Source organism: Dermacentor variabilis, chromosome 11 (assembly GCF_050947875.1).
Source record: "Dermacentor variabilis isolate Ectoservices chromosome 11, ASM5094787v1, whole genome shotgun sequence".
Classification (NCBI taxonomy): domain Eukaryota; kingdom Metazoa; phylum Arthropoda; class Arachnida; order Ixodida; family Ixodidae; genus Dermacentor; species Dermacentor variabilis.
Genome location: NC_134578.1, coordinates 25,469,404 through 25,484,151, shown reverse-complemented (window position 1 = coordinate 25,484,151; position 14,748 = coordinate 25,469,404). Strand labels below are relative to the sequence as shown.

The 14,748-nt window shown below is 42.6% G+C and overlaps 1 protein-coding gene across 1 annotated transcript; it reads right to left on the bottom strand.

The window, feature by feature from the left end:
• Positions 1–2,547: 2,547 nt before the first annotated feature.
• On the bottom strand, positions 2,548–14,707 carry LOC142564225 (transmembrane protein 179). The gene is made up of 5 exons (XM_075675145.1): positions 14,377–14,707; positions 13,065–13,380; positions 11,613–11,741; positions 9,286–9,370; positions 2,548–7,897 (listed from the first exon to the last, which is right to left on the bottom strand). The coding sequence occupies exons 2-5, from the start codon at positions 13,349–13,351 to the stop codon at positions 7,715–7,717; spliced, it is 684 nt and encodes a 227-aa protein (XP_075531260.1). The 5' UTR covers positions 13,352–13,380; positions 14,377–14,707; the 3' UTR covers positions 2,548–7,714.
• Positions 14,708–14,748: the final 41 nt, after the last annotated feature.

Below are 14,748 nucleotides of genomic sequence, written 5' to 3'. Positions count from 1 at the left end.
GCGAAAAAATAAACTCCGAAAAACACCCTACGAATTTCAAGAAGAATAAACTCCGAAAACATGGAGCTCTACATACACGCCACTCGCGATCACACTGCAACAGAACAATGGCGCCATCTCGCACTGCTATGGCAGAAAATGGGGAACATGCCACGCGGTGACAGGTGGCGCCACCATTCCGTTGCAGAGAAATTGGCATCTTTTGAGCTGTGTCGCCGCAGACGCACTTGTCTTTACATTGGTGTCACTTCAGGCAGCCTACGCCAGCATGTATGCTCCACTCTCTCGTGCATGAATGCTCGGACGCGCCAAGCGGTTTTACAAATAATTCAGGACTCCTTAACGCATTCTACACGTGTGAGTTCCTCATGGATAAACTTCACTTTACGCTTCCGTTACGTGCGTGACAACTTTGCATTCCTCCATCAGGAGTGGTGGCTGCATCGACAGCAAATGATTCAACGGAGCTCGCAGCTTCTGCCGTACTGTTTCAGAGATGAAACAGTACACATTTTTTCCTCCTTCGCGGGTAAAAAGAACAGTATGTGCTATTTGCGGCATGTTCTCCCACCATGCCGTTTGAAAAGGGATGCTCATGCCATTCTCTTCATGCAACATCTTTATGCAAGTGCAGAGTTGATCCACTTAAAATGCATGATGATGACATCTAATGGCATAAATTCTGAAACAGTGTGGCGATGGATGGTAATCTCACCTGTTTAAGCTAATCAAGTTTTAGTATAGCATTTGCCCCTCCCTCGTTAAGCTGCTAAGTTGCGCATGCCTGCATACGACCCCGGTTCCCCCTCTTCCCTGTTTTTACCCCACCGATACTCTAAACATTTCTTGCTTATCTCAACCGCAGAGCAGTTAATGCTCCCATCAATTCTGAACCCCACTATTAGCATCAAAATCAGAGCTGTGTCTCCTGTTGGTTCTTGAGAGCCTCGTGATAGTCGCTTCCGCCAATTAAATTTTTTGTGCGTTTATGGAGTTATAGACAAATTGTGACATGCCTCGTGTTGGATTGGTGGATCGACATGATGCACATACCACGGCGTGAGACACAAAGCTGTGGATTTCGACACGAAACGCGACTGGCCAAGCATCCAATCAGGTTGCCCGCAAATCCAACGGGCACACTATATGTGCAGTACATGCGCAAAACGCGCCCTATTTGTCATCTATCTGCAACACAATACCACTTTAGCTGTTTGTGAAGCCAAAAAGAAAAAGAAAGACAGGATATACAGTTAAATCTTGATATAACAAACTTCAATGGAACGAAATTTTCAATAAAACCAAGTATTTATATTTTTATTACTTTTTGTCCATGTATTCAGAACCTGAATATAATGAAGTGTGTTCGCATATGATTTCAATATAACGAAATTTCACTGCCTCTGCAAAGGAATACCGAGACAATGGAAACATTCGTGGATGGCCAAATGGTCGAATTACGAACGGCTGCTTCCCAACTCCTGTCAAAATCAAGCACCTCACGACCAAGAGCAACTGCTGAAGCGGAGCAGCACCATGTTTCATATAAAGGGGGGGGGGGGAGTGCAGGTTGGACGTCTCCCTTTTTTAGCACGGCCGTAGTTGCGCATGGCTGTCAGCGTGGCCGAGTGCATGCGCAGCCCGCGTGCCGTTTTAGAGGTAATTTGCTGCGTGTATAGAGTGGTCGTGCTGAGATGGCGTAGCATAATGTGTGCTGTCTTCCCGCGCATTTAGCACTGGAGGCTGCGTAATCTCGAGCTTCGGAGACGCGTTGAAGCGAGGGGCGGACGAAGCATTCCAGTCGCCCCTGCTGGCGCTTTTCACGATAGCATTGCTCCACTGCGGAAGTCCACGGAAGTGGAGTGGACGCGAAAGCGTGTCTGGTTTCACTTCGCACCATCAATGTGATGTTGACACGGCGTGAAACAGTGTCTTCGTCGCCAACTCTCAAGTTCAACAAAATTAATTTTTCTTCTCACATTTGCTTTTTCCAATTGCCCGATAATTCAGAAAACTTTGCAGCCTCGGCTGTGTAAGAAATAAAAACATTGGCGACTGCACTTATTTGCATAAAAGGTCGAATTCTATGATAACGAAATTTTGGTATACCGAAGCAAATTGCCAATCTTACCGACTCCATTCTATCGAGATATAACTAGATGTCACCAAAACCACTGCGGCAAAGACATAAAGCTAGCTATGACATAGATCTTTAATTAGCGATTCAGGGGCCCGAATTCACAAAGCTCTCCTTTCGTAAGTGAAGCATTCTTTAGCTCTCGTATGGAAAACATTATTTTTGCTAAATGTGTCTGATGCACCTGCTTGCAAGTTCCACACAAAATTTTGCTCCGAGTTTTCTCTGTAGCTAGAATGCCACTACAAATACTTCTCAAATGATGGAAAGTTTCGCTGCAGTTAGCCCCTTTAAAGGTCAAAGTCCATTTAAAGCAATCTTGTACAGTTGCTAGACAGATGTTCAGCTTATGAGATCCATGACAATGTCCAAAAGAGCAAGACATTGCTTCATCAAATGAAACTAATAGAACCACTGTGAAATAACATTTAATGTATTGCGCTTTATAGGAATATACCTAGTATAAATAAAGCTAAGCACAAGAATCTTGAAAGTATACACAGTTGCATGACAAACTTGCGACTTAATTTGCACAACACATGCTCGACAAATACACTTGTAACACACCAAGATTTCCTTCCTGATAAAAAGGAGTATCACACAAGCAACCCTCTAAAGCAAAGGCATTGTCCCATACTCATTCACAGTTTTCACTTTGGCGCGTGCTCAACAGTCATTCAACAAACTCCTCAATGTGTTCCAAGAGAACCAATAAAAACCTGCAGCAGATGTTGATTAGTGCTGTAGGGAGCAAGCTCAACACCTTCGAAACAAGCTATTTAAGGTACACTCAATTCATTATAATTTGTAATGTTTATTAATGCATACGAAATTCAAAATTCTCGCTTGCCCCCTATGTTTGCACTTATCATTTTGAAGTTGCCTAATCCGATCTTTCTGGCTTTTCTGGGAACAGCAAAGTAGCCAGTAACGGCTCATGACAGGAGCGTTCCCAAGAAATAAATAGGTAGTCAAAACACACGCAGATTTCATATCGAGGTTGCTATGTATTTTCACAGGCAGTGCAACAAGATCACACCATTGAGCTTGCTCTATGTTCAAGGCTCCTGCGTCTCATATATGCTCAAGAACTTTCTCTTGTCTGCAATTAGTGAAAGAAATGGCCCGTCACTCACTCGTGCAATCCGCACAAAATCACGCTCTGCACATATTATTTCATACAATAAGACACAATTATGTTTTACACTATATCTCTTCAAATAATTCAGGGAAGAATAGAGTGTTTATAACAGTTCAAATATACATGGGCTGACTGTAGCTAAAGATCAAATTTGCATTCACAAGTCAAATATTCAACTGCCACTTAAGGTATAGTGAGACACTCGACTTCTGAGCAAGCAATTCCACTTAAAGCAGGCAACATTTGCGGCAAACACTTTGTGCATAAGCATTTGTTACAAGGCGTCAAACAAAAACTGTGTGCATATTTTTCATTTATAGCTTAAAAATTTGACTTGTTCTGAACACTGTTGGCTACAATCTCTCAACAGAGTTAGTAAAACATAGAGGTGCGTAAATTCAAATACAGGCAGTGTAAAAGAAAGTTAGTACATAGACAAAACATGTGAAGGACCATCAGCATGCAAAAAAAAGGTGGCCAAAGAAAAGCATGCATTACATCAATGTTACTCTCAAATGCTGTATCACATAGACAGGACCAAGAAGAGCACCAGCCAACAACCTCATGCCACTGTGCATTGTATAAATGTGCATTCAAGAGTATGCATATAAAATTAGCATCATGAACAGACAAGAAGCTGATGTAAATTAACATGCTACATAATGGTGCAGCCATTAAAGGGACCCCAAAGGCAAATCTTAAATCTAGCTAAATTGAAAGATTAAGCTCCCGCAATAACAAATTCATTATCCGTAGTGAAAACACAGACTTTGCAATTAAGGAAACGACTAAAATGAAAGATCAAGGTGGCGCCACCTGTGGTAGACTATGGTACTTCGTGATGTCAGCAGTGGCCGATTCAGAGAGCAACAGAGGGGGAGGTCACATGGGGATCACGTTGGGTCATCCATTTCGGCACAAGCGGTTCAAATTTACTAGTAGTGGAACCTTCAGTGGCAGTATTCTAGTCATAAACTGTAATACAGAAAACAATGATAGACTTCTAGACGATTACTCTAGTGATCTGGAGCAACCAAATATTTTCCTTCAGTGTCCCTGCTATATTGGCAGTTTACGGTCCTCGGGCCCCATTCTGTAAGGAATCTTTTTTTCTATGGTCTTATTCATTTACCACCTGTATTGCCGACTAGCCACTACTGGGAAGAATGGCTTTGCGTGAGCAAATGCCAAAGGGCGAAAATAATGAGAAATGAAAAGAGTCATTTAAAAAAGAATGATTCAGGGAATATCTAACAGGTCACTTTTGCTGTGATGTGATGCGTGATATGCAAACAAGAGACCAGAAAGAAGAATAGGGGCCGACACCAGCTTCAAATTTCGGCCCTTGTTCTCTGGGGCATCAAGCATTTCAACACTGGCTGCTCAGGGATAGATGTACTTTTGTATACAATTGTAAACATAACATTGAATTCAAAAGCAAGTGAACATAAGACTGGGCAGGTTTTTTAGAAATATTACTAAGATTACTAAAATACATGATAAAACTTGTCACATTCTACCAATGACATTGTGTATTTCGATAATGTCTGCTCAGTACTTCTTATGTGTTTGTCTATAGATAAAGATAACTTTGAGCTCAACATTAAGGAAAGCACTTAAACCTAGAAACATTGTAAAACTCTTATGGCATTTAAAAAAATTGTCCCATAAATACAAGAATACAATGAAACTTACAACCTCATGCTTACACATTCGGCATCAACATCTGGATGCAAAATTCAAGAAATATGTCTGGCTTTCACTTTCCATGCAACACCTTCAAGCTTTTTCTTGCTAATGCAACTGGAACTCTAAAGAGCACTCTACCAGTTTAAACTGATTTAGCACTTTTCAGTTGTGTCCTTTAAAAAACTAACTCTGTAATCTCAAAACAATCCATGCTGCAGATATCAAAACCACGAGCTAATGCCGCTACAACCGTGTTTGTTAAAGACCAGGAAGCGCTTAAATTTGTTCGTCGAAAAAAAAAATCATGCAGAAGCCATCGAAGATGATTGTCAAAGTAAGCGAATGGCTTTCTGAATCCACCTAATTATCTCTGAAAGTTGTTGGTGCAACGTTCCTACTCAGTCCTCTGTGGTCCACGACATTTGCACATTGTTGCTGAGCCTTGCGTTAGAGGTACAACATTCCTTTTCATTCCTCGGTGGTCATGCCATCCACACATTGACCTTAACCTTCCTGTTGCTTTTCCAACTTCATTTCCCCGTGAGATCAAGGAATTTGTCCCTGTCCACTGATACTGTCCACATGGGTTGACAGCCATTGCAGAAGCACACTGGCCTGCCACTTCGCTTACCCACAATGTTCAGTAACCTATGGCGTGATGCGTGCACTTGTCACGAGCACCTGTCCCTATGCCCTGGTGATTTACTTTCTGGCCACTGCTTGATTTCTACGGCAGCCCCCCTCCTCCGCTTCCCTACAGCGCTAATTTCTCATTCATCAGTGGAGAAATTCCAGCCGACAACAACAAAAACAGAGGGAAGAGCCAAAGAAAGCTATTCCCTCGAAAGAACAACCTAAATTTGACATGCAGCAAGCTTTTTTTCAATGAAAGCAGTGACTGTGCAATAACTAACAAACAACCATCTGTACACCACATACTAGGTAGGGTAAAGCTTTGAAAAAGTGTGTTGATTAGGTAGGATTGATAACGCATTTAGTGAGAGTAACAACACAAAGTGTGCAACAGACATACTTAAAACCCATTGAACACGTCGCACGACTAACCACATCAGCGCACATAAAAGGCTTCCAACAGGTTCAAACAATCTGAATTTAGCCATCTGTTCATGTTGTTCCACACATCGGTTTTGATGCACGTGTGTTTACCACTCTATGCTTGACTGTGTTTTGAAAATCATCAAAAATTTTACAAGGAGTCCACGCAAAAATTTTACAAGGCCAGGACGTTTTCTAATTTCAATCCCCAATGAGTACAGTTTGAATGAGCGAAGCAGTGAAAGTAAGCTGGTTCAACTAATGCTAGTTTTGATTCACAGGCTGCAGTGAACAGCAACACGTTCTGCGGCTTCCAAGATCTCTCGACAAGCTGCAGTCTTCTACAACCCTGGCTTCAACTTCCGCAGCACGAGGCACAGCTGGAACAACGCAGCTGCAAGGGAACCATGGCTTCAAAACTGATATTAGTCTTTTTGCTTGGTTTCAAGCAAGAGTCCTTTGTTGCAAGCACACTATCAATTTGATTGCATTTTTTTTTCACGCACGTATGAACCCTGCTGCTTAAACTGCTTCAGCCAGTCAGACAGCAATCCTTGGGGATTATCTCCACACTATGAGGAATCGGAATATAAAGCTCCACGTTACTTCACATAGGGAGTCATCAGACAGGAGAGAGAGCAGTACAAACAGCTTCCTTTTGATCTGTAAACAGCATTACCCAGTAACAAACCCTATAAGGAATGCCAGGTTGGCTTTTCCGCATGCCGCCAAAACAAGGTGGCCATCACACAGTTTTAAAATAGTGCTTACTGGGCAGTTGCAACATTGTTATTGTTTTTGTGCATTGAATATGATGAAAAGAAATGCAAGAAAGCAAGAACAATGCACTAGCTGCTGGGCATCAATCAGCATTTTAGCAATACATCAGTCACCACGATCAGACCAGTGTGCGCTGCGGGTAAGCGACCCCACCAGTTTTTATAAAGGTTCTCTTGGAGTGGATGCGTGTCGCGCTTTCGTTCACTGAGGTATCGTTTATATGCTAGACAAAAATAATCATCTCCGTGTTCATAACTATTCTATAGCACAGCTATCTTATAGATAGCTGTGCTATAACTGTGCTATAACTATAGCTGTGCTTGTGCCTATAGCTGTGCTATAGCCACAAGAAATGTCAGGCCAGCTTGTCAATGCTGCGAGATTGCTCTCAAAATAAAAACGCTTGCAATGCTACTCGCACAAGACAGTCAAAACACAATGTCTTGTAGAAGATCTCTCACACGTACAGCCCAGTCCACAGCTGTAATGCAATACAACCCAAGGACCTTTGCATTTACAGTGCATCTAAGGTTGCTCATATAAAAAACACCCACAGTGCTGCATGCACAAGATGGTCAAGGCCCACACAATACGGTTTCACATTAGCACTACACTGTATACAATACCTCTTGCACGCATAGCACCCAACAGCCACGACATGAACAAACTCGAGGACTTTAGCACCTACGGTAGGGTGTACGACAACCACCACGCTAACGGATACGCTGTTCAAAAGTCAGGTGGCCTCGCCAGAAGCTGCAGGTCTCGGAACAAAATTCAGAGTGAAAACGCACGAGGCTGCATCTTGAGCGAACCGTCGCACTTCGGAGCTTGGAAATTTCGCCTCTGTTGAAGGCGGCGGCAGCCGTCGCGGAGTTGATTGCGCGATGAATCTCTCTCTTCCTCTACCTTCAGTCAAGGATGGGGATCGTGTCGTCGAAGGTCTGGGGCTGGGATTCGTGCGAGGCGTTAAGGAGACGTCGTTCGCGGGCCATGCTGATGATGAGGTTCTCACGCTCGTGGTAGAGGCACAGTTTGCGTGTGCACAAGACTGCCTGGAGGACCCAGCACACCCAAGAGCTCCAGGCACCAAACTTTAAAGCGAGAACAGAAAAAAAAAAGAAGACCAAGGATCAGCCCGAATTACCATAGTGCCTCATAAGTCCCTCGTAGTGGCTCGTAAGTTGGCAAGGCTGGTAGGCAGGCAAGTGATAAGCTTGAAAGCTTTTAAGTGCAACTGAATTTATTGTGTTCATAACTTCAGTTTTAAAGCAAGTCAGTTCTGCAGAAATCCATAAGGTTTAAGTTTTATGAGTGAAAAAATGGTCATTCACCCAAAAGTACGGCAAAAAAGCTACAAGGGATACCTCTGCACAGATTTTTCAAAAAGAAAGCTTTTTTTTTTAAACAATGTTTATCCCGGTTCTTGGATTGAATCCGGGATCAATGCCTTTCCGGGGCGGTCGTTCTGCCATTTGAGCTAGCAGATGGTAGCATGAGGCCTGACCAATCGACAACTCATATCGAGTTCATTGATGTGCAAAATTGTTAAGATGCTGAGTAATCAACCTCATTATGCATTCTGCTAGCCTCTGGTCAGTCTACTAGGTGGCAAAGCAACTGCCCCGGAAAAGCATTAGTCCCAGGTTCAATATGAGTTTTTCTTCAGCTGCTAAGCTTTCTTTCCGAAAAACCTATAGTATATGTGTTTCCTTTGTAGCTTTTTGCTATACTTTTAAAGGATGACAGTTTCTTCCTTGTCCAACTGAATTTTGAAACTATGAGGTCACTTAAACAAATATTACAAATTAGTAAATTTGCATGAGAGAAAAGATTCTTGCAAGGAACACAGTAAGTTGTCACAAGGTGAAAGAGTGACTCTTGTACAAAACATTTTACCTCAGGCTTTTGACAATTTGCTGTGACATGAAGATTTTAACTTGATACTAAATTTAGATAAGAGTGAAATTTTTTCTGCAAGTGGCCTTTGATTTTTACCATAAGCCTGGCGCTTACCCCCATCACAGGAAAAAGCAAACTAAAATTTACCTCGAAACTGTTCAGCAGCAGCATTTCTAAAAAGATCGCAAATGAGCATTTCAACGGAAAAGTGGTTGCAAGCCTGTTGATTGATTTATTTATTGACTGATGCAATTTAGTGTCTTGAAGCAATACATAAGCTATGAGAGATGCTGTAATGGAGGGTGCTGCATTAATTTCGACAACCTAAGATTTTATGAAAATCACACACAGACAAAATTGCCCCAAAACTTGGACAGCCTACAATCTAATGACCTAATTATTGATCTATTACTAGACAATGAAGCATACAGATGCATTAAATGCATGGAAACCAGGAATCTGCCTTGTAATTACTTACACAAACTTTTTCTCTGAAATGAATCAAACAAGGAATTTTTAAACACAGTTTAGAGATTTGTTATATCAGTAGTCACAACATTCAACAAGAAACATGCATTACCTGAGCTGTGCCGACGTGCATGTAAAATCCAACAGTGTCTACATGGTCCGGTTTGCTAATCTGTGTGACTGATGCGTCTTCGCACCTGAAAGTGGAAAAAAAGTTGTTTTTTTCTTCTTGAATCAGAAATGTGGCAACATACCAAAATTTGAATTCGAAATGAACAACTCGTCGAAACACTTCCGGGAAGGGACAATTTACATGAGCAATGTTCATCCACCCGGTTGTACTACAATCAACTTTCCTACATTGCATTCCAAAGGACCCAGGGGCTCAAGGCAGCAAGTTTTGATTCCTTCTGTTGCACAACAATTACCCGTAGTCAAAATTTAATATAATGTACACAGATACAACAAATTATTGAAATTATTGAAACGTTTCTCGCCAACACTGGCCAGTAGTGAATATATGCTTGTAACGAATACCAGATATACGAAATATATCTTTGTGTAGGGTGCAATTTCATTATGCAGTCAACATCTATTAATTTGATCATGAGGGGGCCAATAAGGCTGGTCAAATGATCCGGTGAGTCGAATAAAACAAAAGGCTGGAAAAATGCTGCAACAAACTGGTGATTCATTTGATTGTGCAGTTGAACATCACTGTAATGAAGTCGGATCTGACAAGAAAATGCCTTCGTTATATCCGATAATTCAATGTGTCTGTGTTCAATATATCGAGGTTAGGAAGTGCATGCCCGTTTCTAACATGGCACCGAATCGAACTTGCACCCTTTTTCAATGCGTTCAAAGCAGAAAACTAACACAGAATGGCATCAGAGCTCCTAAACAAAGCAGAAATCTGACATGCACCCACTTTTCTAGCAAGTAAAAGTGTTGCATGCTTCCAATTCTGGCAATAGAAAAAAAGATTAAACTAGCAAACTTTACCTTCGCAGATTCGAAGTTGATTTACACCTAATGCCTAGCATCACAACTATGAGAGAGCACTTTATCGCTGTCTATGAACCACAACATGTCCTCCGTACAGTTTATTGCAAGCGTGACATACTGCATTTCTCAAACGACTCCGTAACAATCGTATGCAGCATCGCAGCCCTCACCTGTACTAACCCCTTTGTTAGCTCATCCTGCAACACATTCAACTCTTCATAACACCAAAAACACATGATGTGACTTGTTGCTTCTAGCTTAGCATATAGGATAACTCATCTTTTGCAGGAGCTTTTGTGATTGAACACTGAAAGTGTCGCGTCAATACACAAGCATGGTAAGTGGTCTTTGTTCTAGCTAGCGCCATGAGAACCCTTGGCAAGAACTGCATTTGTTACCATCTTGTGAAGGCAATGGCAATGATGCTGGCTGTGCTGGCTCGGTAGACTGTTACTGTTGCGAAACCCCCGAACCTAGTTTTGCTTTCATATCCGATTGCACCATGCAGGTAATTTTTCGAGTAAGTTTATTGGGTGCAAAAAGAAGGGTGCATGTTAGAATCGGGTAAATATTGCACCCATTCTGTAACCCATTAGGGTTACAGAATGGGTACCAAGAGAAGGAAAACGCAATCAAGGATGACAAAAGACTAGGTGGAGCAATTAAATTAGGAAATTTGCGGGCGCTATTTGGAATCGGCTGGCGCAGGACAGGGGTAATTGGAGATCGCAGGGAGAGGCCTTCGTCCTGCAGTGGACATAAAACAGGCTGATGATGATGAAATATTGTGTAAATCGTTCATTGGTGAGCTACCATCCTTGCTTGAAAACTTTCTTATGGTAGTCTTAAAAGAGGAGTTTTTGGCCGGGGATGGCGTGTTTTTGACATATTCACCATCGCCTAAGCTCCGCCAAGACAGACACTGCTGATAAAAGGGTTCCGATAGGGTCACCACTGCAGCCAGGTGTATGCATGCTGACCAGTCAAGTTTGAATTATCCAGCAAAGAAATGTATCAGCGCCAACCTGGACCTTCGGTCGACGTTAAATTAACCGGAGCCGAATTAACGAAGTCTGCTGCAATGAAGTTCGACTGTACAAGCACATACTTTGAAGTTCATGATGCCAATGTGACATATTGAAGTTTGGAGCAAAATTCAAGAAAAGACAGTTTGGCCACTCATTTTCTCCACTAGCAAAGAACATTTTTCCCACCAAATCAATGAAAATAGTTTTGAGAGAATACATCACCAGCTTAGCCTGGAGTGAAATTCGAGGAAGGACGGTTTGGCCATTTATTTTCTCCACTAGTAAAGAATCTTTTCCCACCAAATCAATGAAAATAAAGAGTTTCGAGAGAATACATTTTAGTGTTACAGATTCAGTGTTGCTTTTTAGTGTCCGTGTGAGAAGCATCAAAGCAGGCACTCACGCTGGAAAACGCTGCGTGATTGCCCGACACCATGCCCGGAAGCCGTCTGACACCAGGACAGAAGTCGTGAAGACCAAAAGCATCACAATGACGCTGACCACGGAGTCCAGGAATGCAGACAGAAACGAGCTGCAATGGAACACAATGTAAGTGCAATTGCTGCAAACATGCATAATCAAGACACCTTTTCATTTGAAGACCACAAATACCAAGAACAAGTCAACTACACTATGCAGTCTTTCGTCGTATACTTATTACGAACCAGTTTCAAGTGGTACCACCAATTCATAGCTCGTAATTACAGGTTCCCTTGTATGCTATGCTGAAGCCTTTTGTAACAGCCCAAACTCTGTCGTCATCTCCTTCTGTTAACTGTGCCCTATCTCTCTATGGGACCGTGTGTTTGATGAATTATGTTCAGTTCACCCTATCATTAACACAATTTCCTGGCTTTAAGGTGTGGGTAGACACCAAAAAGCTCTAAAACTGTCCCAGCATAGCAACGACGGACTAGTGTATATGTGTACAAGAATACTGAAAGATGTATGTAACAGCAGATGTGCTGTTGATGAGATTTTGTGATGATGCGATCTCCTATGCCAGAAACATTCTCGTGTTGCGTGACTTATGTTTCAAAATGAAGAGGGAAATTCTCCTCATATTGAATATGCAGCATCTGAAGTGTTTTCGCCAGAAGATTAGCGGAATATAGTCTGTCATCACAACAAGAGTTCTGCGTGCTCTGAATAAACGTGGTGTTGCATAGTTACCACCAATGCAGCTACTCATGTCTGCATCTTCTGGTATACGTCCATACTGGTACATCTTTGCCATGTAAGAGTGTTGATTAAATTGTTGATTACTGAGTGAACTGGTCAAGATGCTGCATAAGTATCACAAACAGATTGACAAAAGCAGTGAAGTATTGTGCCTACAGACATTACCTCTATGTGCGGCAAGTGCATTATTATTCTACGTGTCATACTAGTGTCACACTATACTCCGTTCCATACATAGCAGTCAAGGCTGTGGAGGCTAGAGACTTCTTGCAGTGGCTTCGTTCGCACTTGGATATAGTTATGCTTTTTTACCACAATTGTGAGCAGCTGGTTTTTATATAGGCTCAGTATTGAATTAAACAGGTTTTAACGCTTAATAACAAATACACAATGGTACATGGCTGCTAATGCATTGTTTTAGATAATTTTTATTTTTGTTGTTCTTTTTGGGTTTTTTATTTGCAACCTGTCGCGAGGAGCCTCACGTGCATACTCGCGCGAGCAAATGCTGATGGCACGCAGCAACGCATGGGCGGAATGGGCAGTGAAGCATGCGTAATGACTTTTGCATGAGTAATAACTTTTCTTGACCTGACTTCTTGCGTAGCTTCCACAGCATTGGGTGCAATGCATGTAAAGGAGCACAGCGATAGATGAGAGGAGAGAGCCGCACCTGTCTGTGCCCATGTAGAGGAAAATCGACATGCGGGCCAGCTGTATGAACGAGACAGTCACCATGAGTCCACCAACGGCCAGCGCAAAAAAGCAGTAGAAGGGCGACGCCCATCGAGCGATGAAGTGGCCGTCATCGCTGTCAAAGGTCCCCGTAGTATAGAGCAGGCAGTGGCCGTCAAACTTGGACACGTGCACAGCCATCGGCACCACTGTGCACACCGACAAGATCAGCGTTATGGTGTAGCATGTGGCCTGTGTCAGCAGAAGTATGTTGCCGAGGCCCATTGTGGTTCTAGTTCAGACGGACTGCAATCCTGCATGTAGATACGGAACACAGACAGAATTTATAGCGAGACGGTTTCTGGATCAAAGGATGCAAACATTGAAGCAGCGATTTCTGACAAGCCGTTTGTGGATGCTTAGAGTTTTGTACATCACATACAACACACATGTGGCATAAAAGCAGACGACACAATTGCTACCATGTTTGTTCCGTATGTTCACAGGTCGTCTGCACTGTACAATAACCGTAGGGATTACGAGCGAGCTCATACCTGGTGACTCTGTGCAATTTGATCACACTTAGAAAAAAACACAACAGGAAAAATTTAGGGTCTTAACTTCTGAACTACATAGTAAACAACAATTCATGAGCCTTCCGAAGATGACTCAACATAACCTCAATGCACTAAGAGAGGCCAATTCAAATGCGTATGTCAGTAGAGATGTCAATCTTGTTTCAGTTTTTTGGAAGGGAGCTACTGGAGGCATAAGCATAAAACGTTCCGGTATTTGAACAATTGTGTTTCTGGTCTATTACCCTCACAAGCCACATGTCTTGTGAGCACCGAAGTTAACTGGGGCGTGCGCGACAATTTAGCAGCAAATTTTTCAAACATACCCAATCTCTGCGCGAGATCTTTTCGAACGTCAACAATGTTAACAGTGCACACAAGTAAAAGTGTGGCCACCAGAGTATGTTGGTTACATACTCTGAGCATACACACTCATAAGCAAGAAGGCGTGGCTAACCACATTTCAGCTAACTTGAAGCGCACCCAATTAACACGCATATGCAGGATGATCAACCGCACTAACGACGTTACGAGTCAGATTGAAGCTTCGACAGTCGTTTTAGAAAGTCGCTAAGCGGTACAGACAGCTCTTATTTGCTTAAGCCACTGATCACTAATCCTAATCAATAATGACCATGATATTGGCATAGTTCTATACAACAGGCGTGGGTTGGCTGCACCACGTCGCGCGTTTGAGAGGTTGGCAAACGCAAGATGCAAGCTCGCGGCGCTTACCTCGGTAAACAAACAAACTTTCAGCACATGTCAACTGCGACGGTTGCTGCGTTGCCGGTTATCTTCGTGATTGCAGCTTGCGCGTCAAGGCGATGACAAAGCGCGAAAATACTAACATATAAACGAGCTGGAAACCTAGGAAACCGATGTTGATACCGTCTCGTCTGAACCAGCGAAGCGAAACGCGTCCGCGTCTCCGCCTATTACAGATATCGCTCGCCTCCCAAAAATGAACGCCGGTTGATCAAAGTATCATCGGGCTCCACGGCTATGTTCGAACTAAATTTTACCCACGCGGTGGATGAACAGGTTTGATCACAGATGTGGGAATAATGAGTTTTCAACTTATTTCGGTTTGTGCCCTCTCACGTT

Bases quoted from the DNA above. Each gene is read 5' to 3' on its own strand.
- LOC142564225 (XM_075675145.1), bottom strand. From the start codon at position 13,351: ATGGGCCTCGGCAACATACTTCTGCTGACACAGGCCACATGCTACACC. The intron at 9,371-11,612 runs GTGAGTGCCTGC...TTCCACTTTCAG, and splicing joins ATCACGCAGCGTTTTCCAGC to GTGCGAAGACGCATCAGTCA. The intron at 7,898-9,285 runs GTAATGCATGTT...CTCGCTTTAAAG, and splicing joins TGCACGTCGGCACAGCTCAG to TTTGGTGCCTGGAGCTCTTG.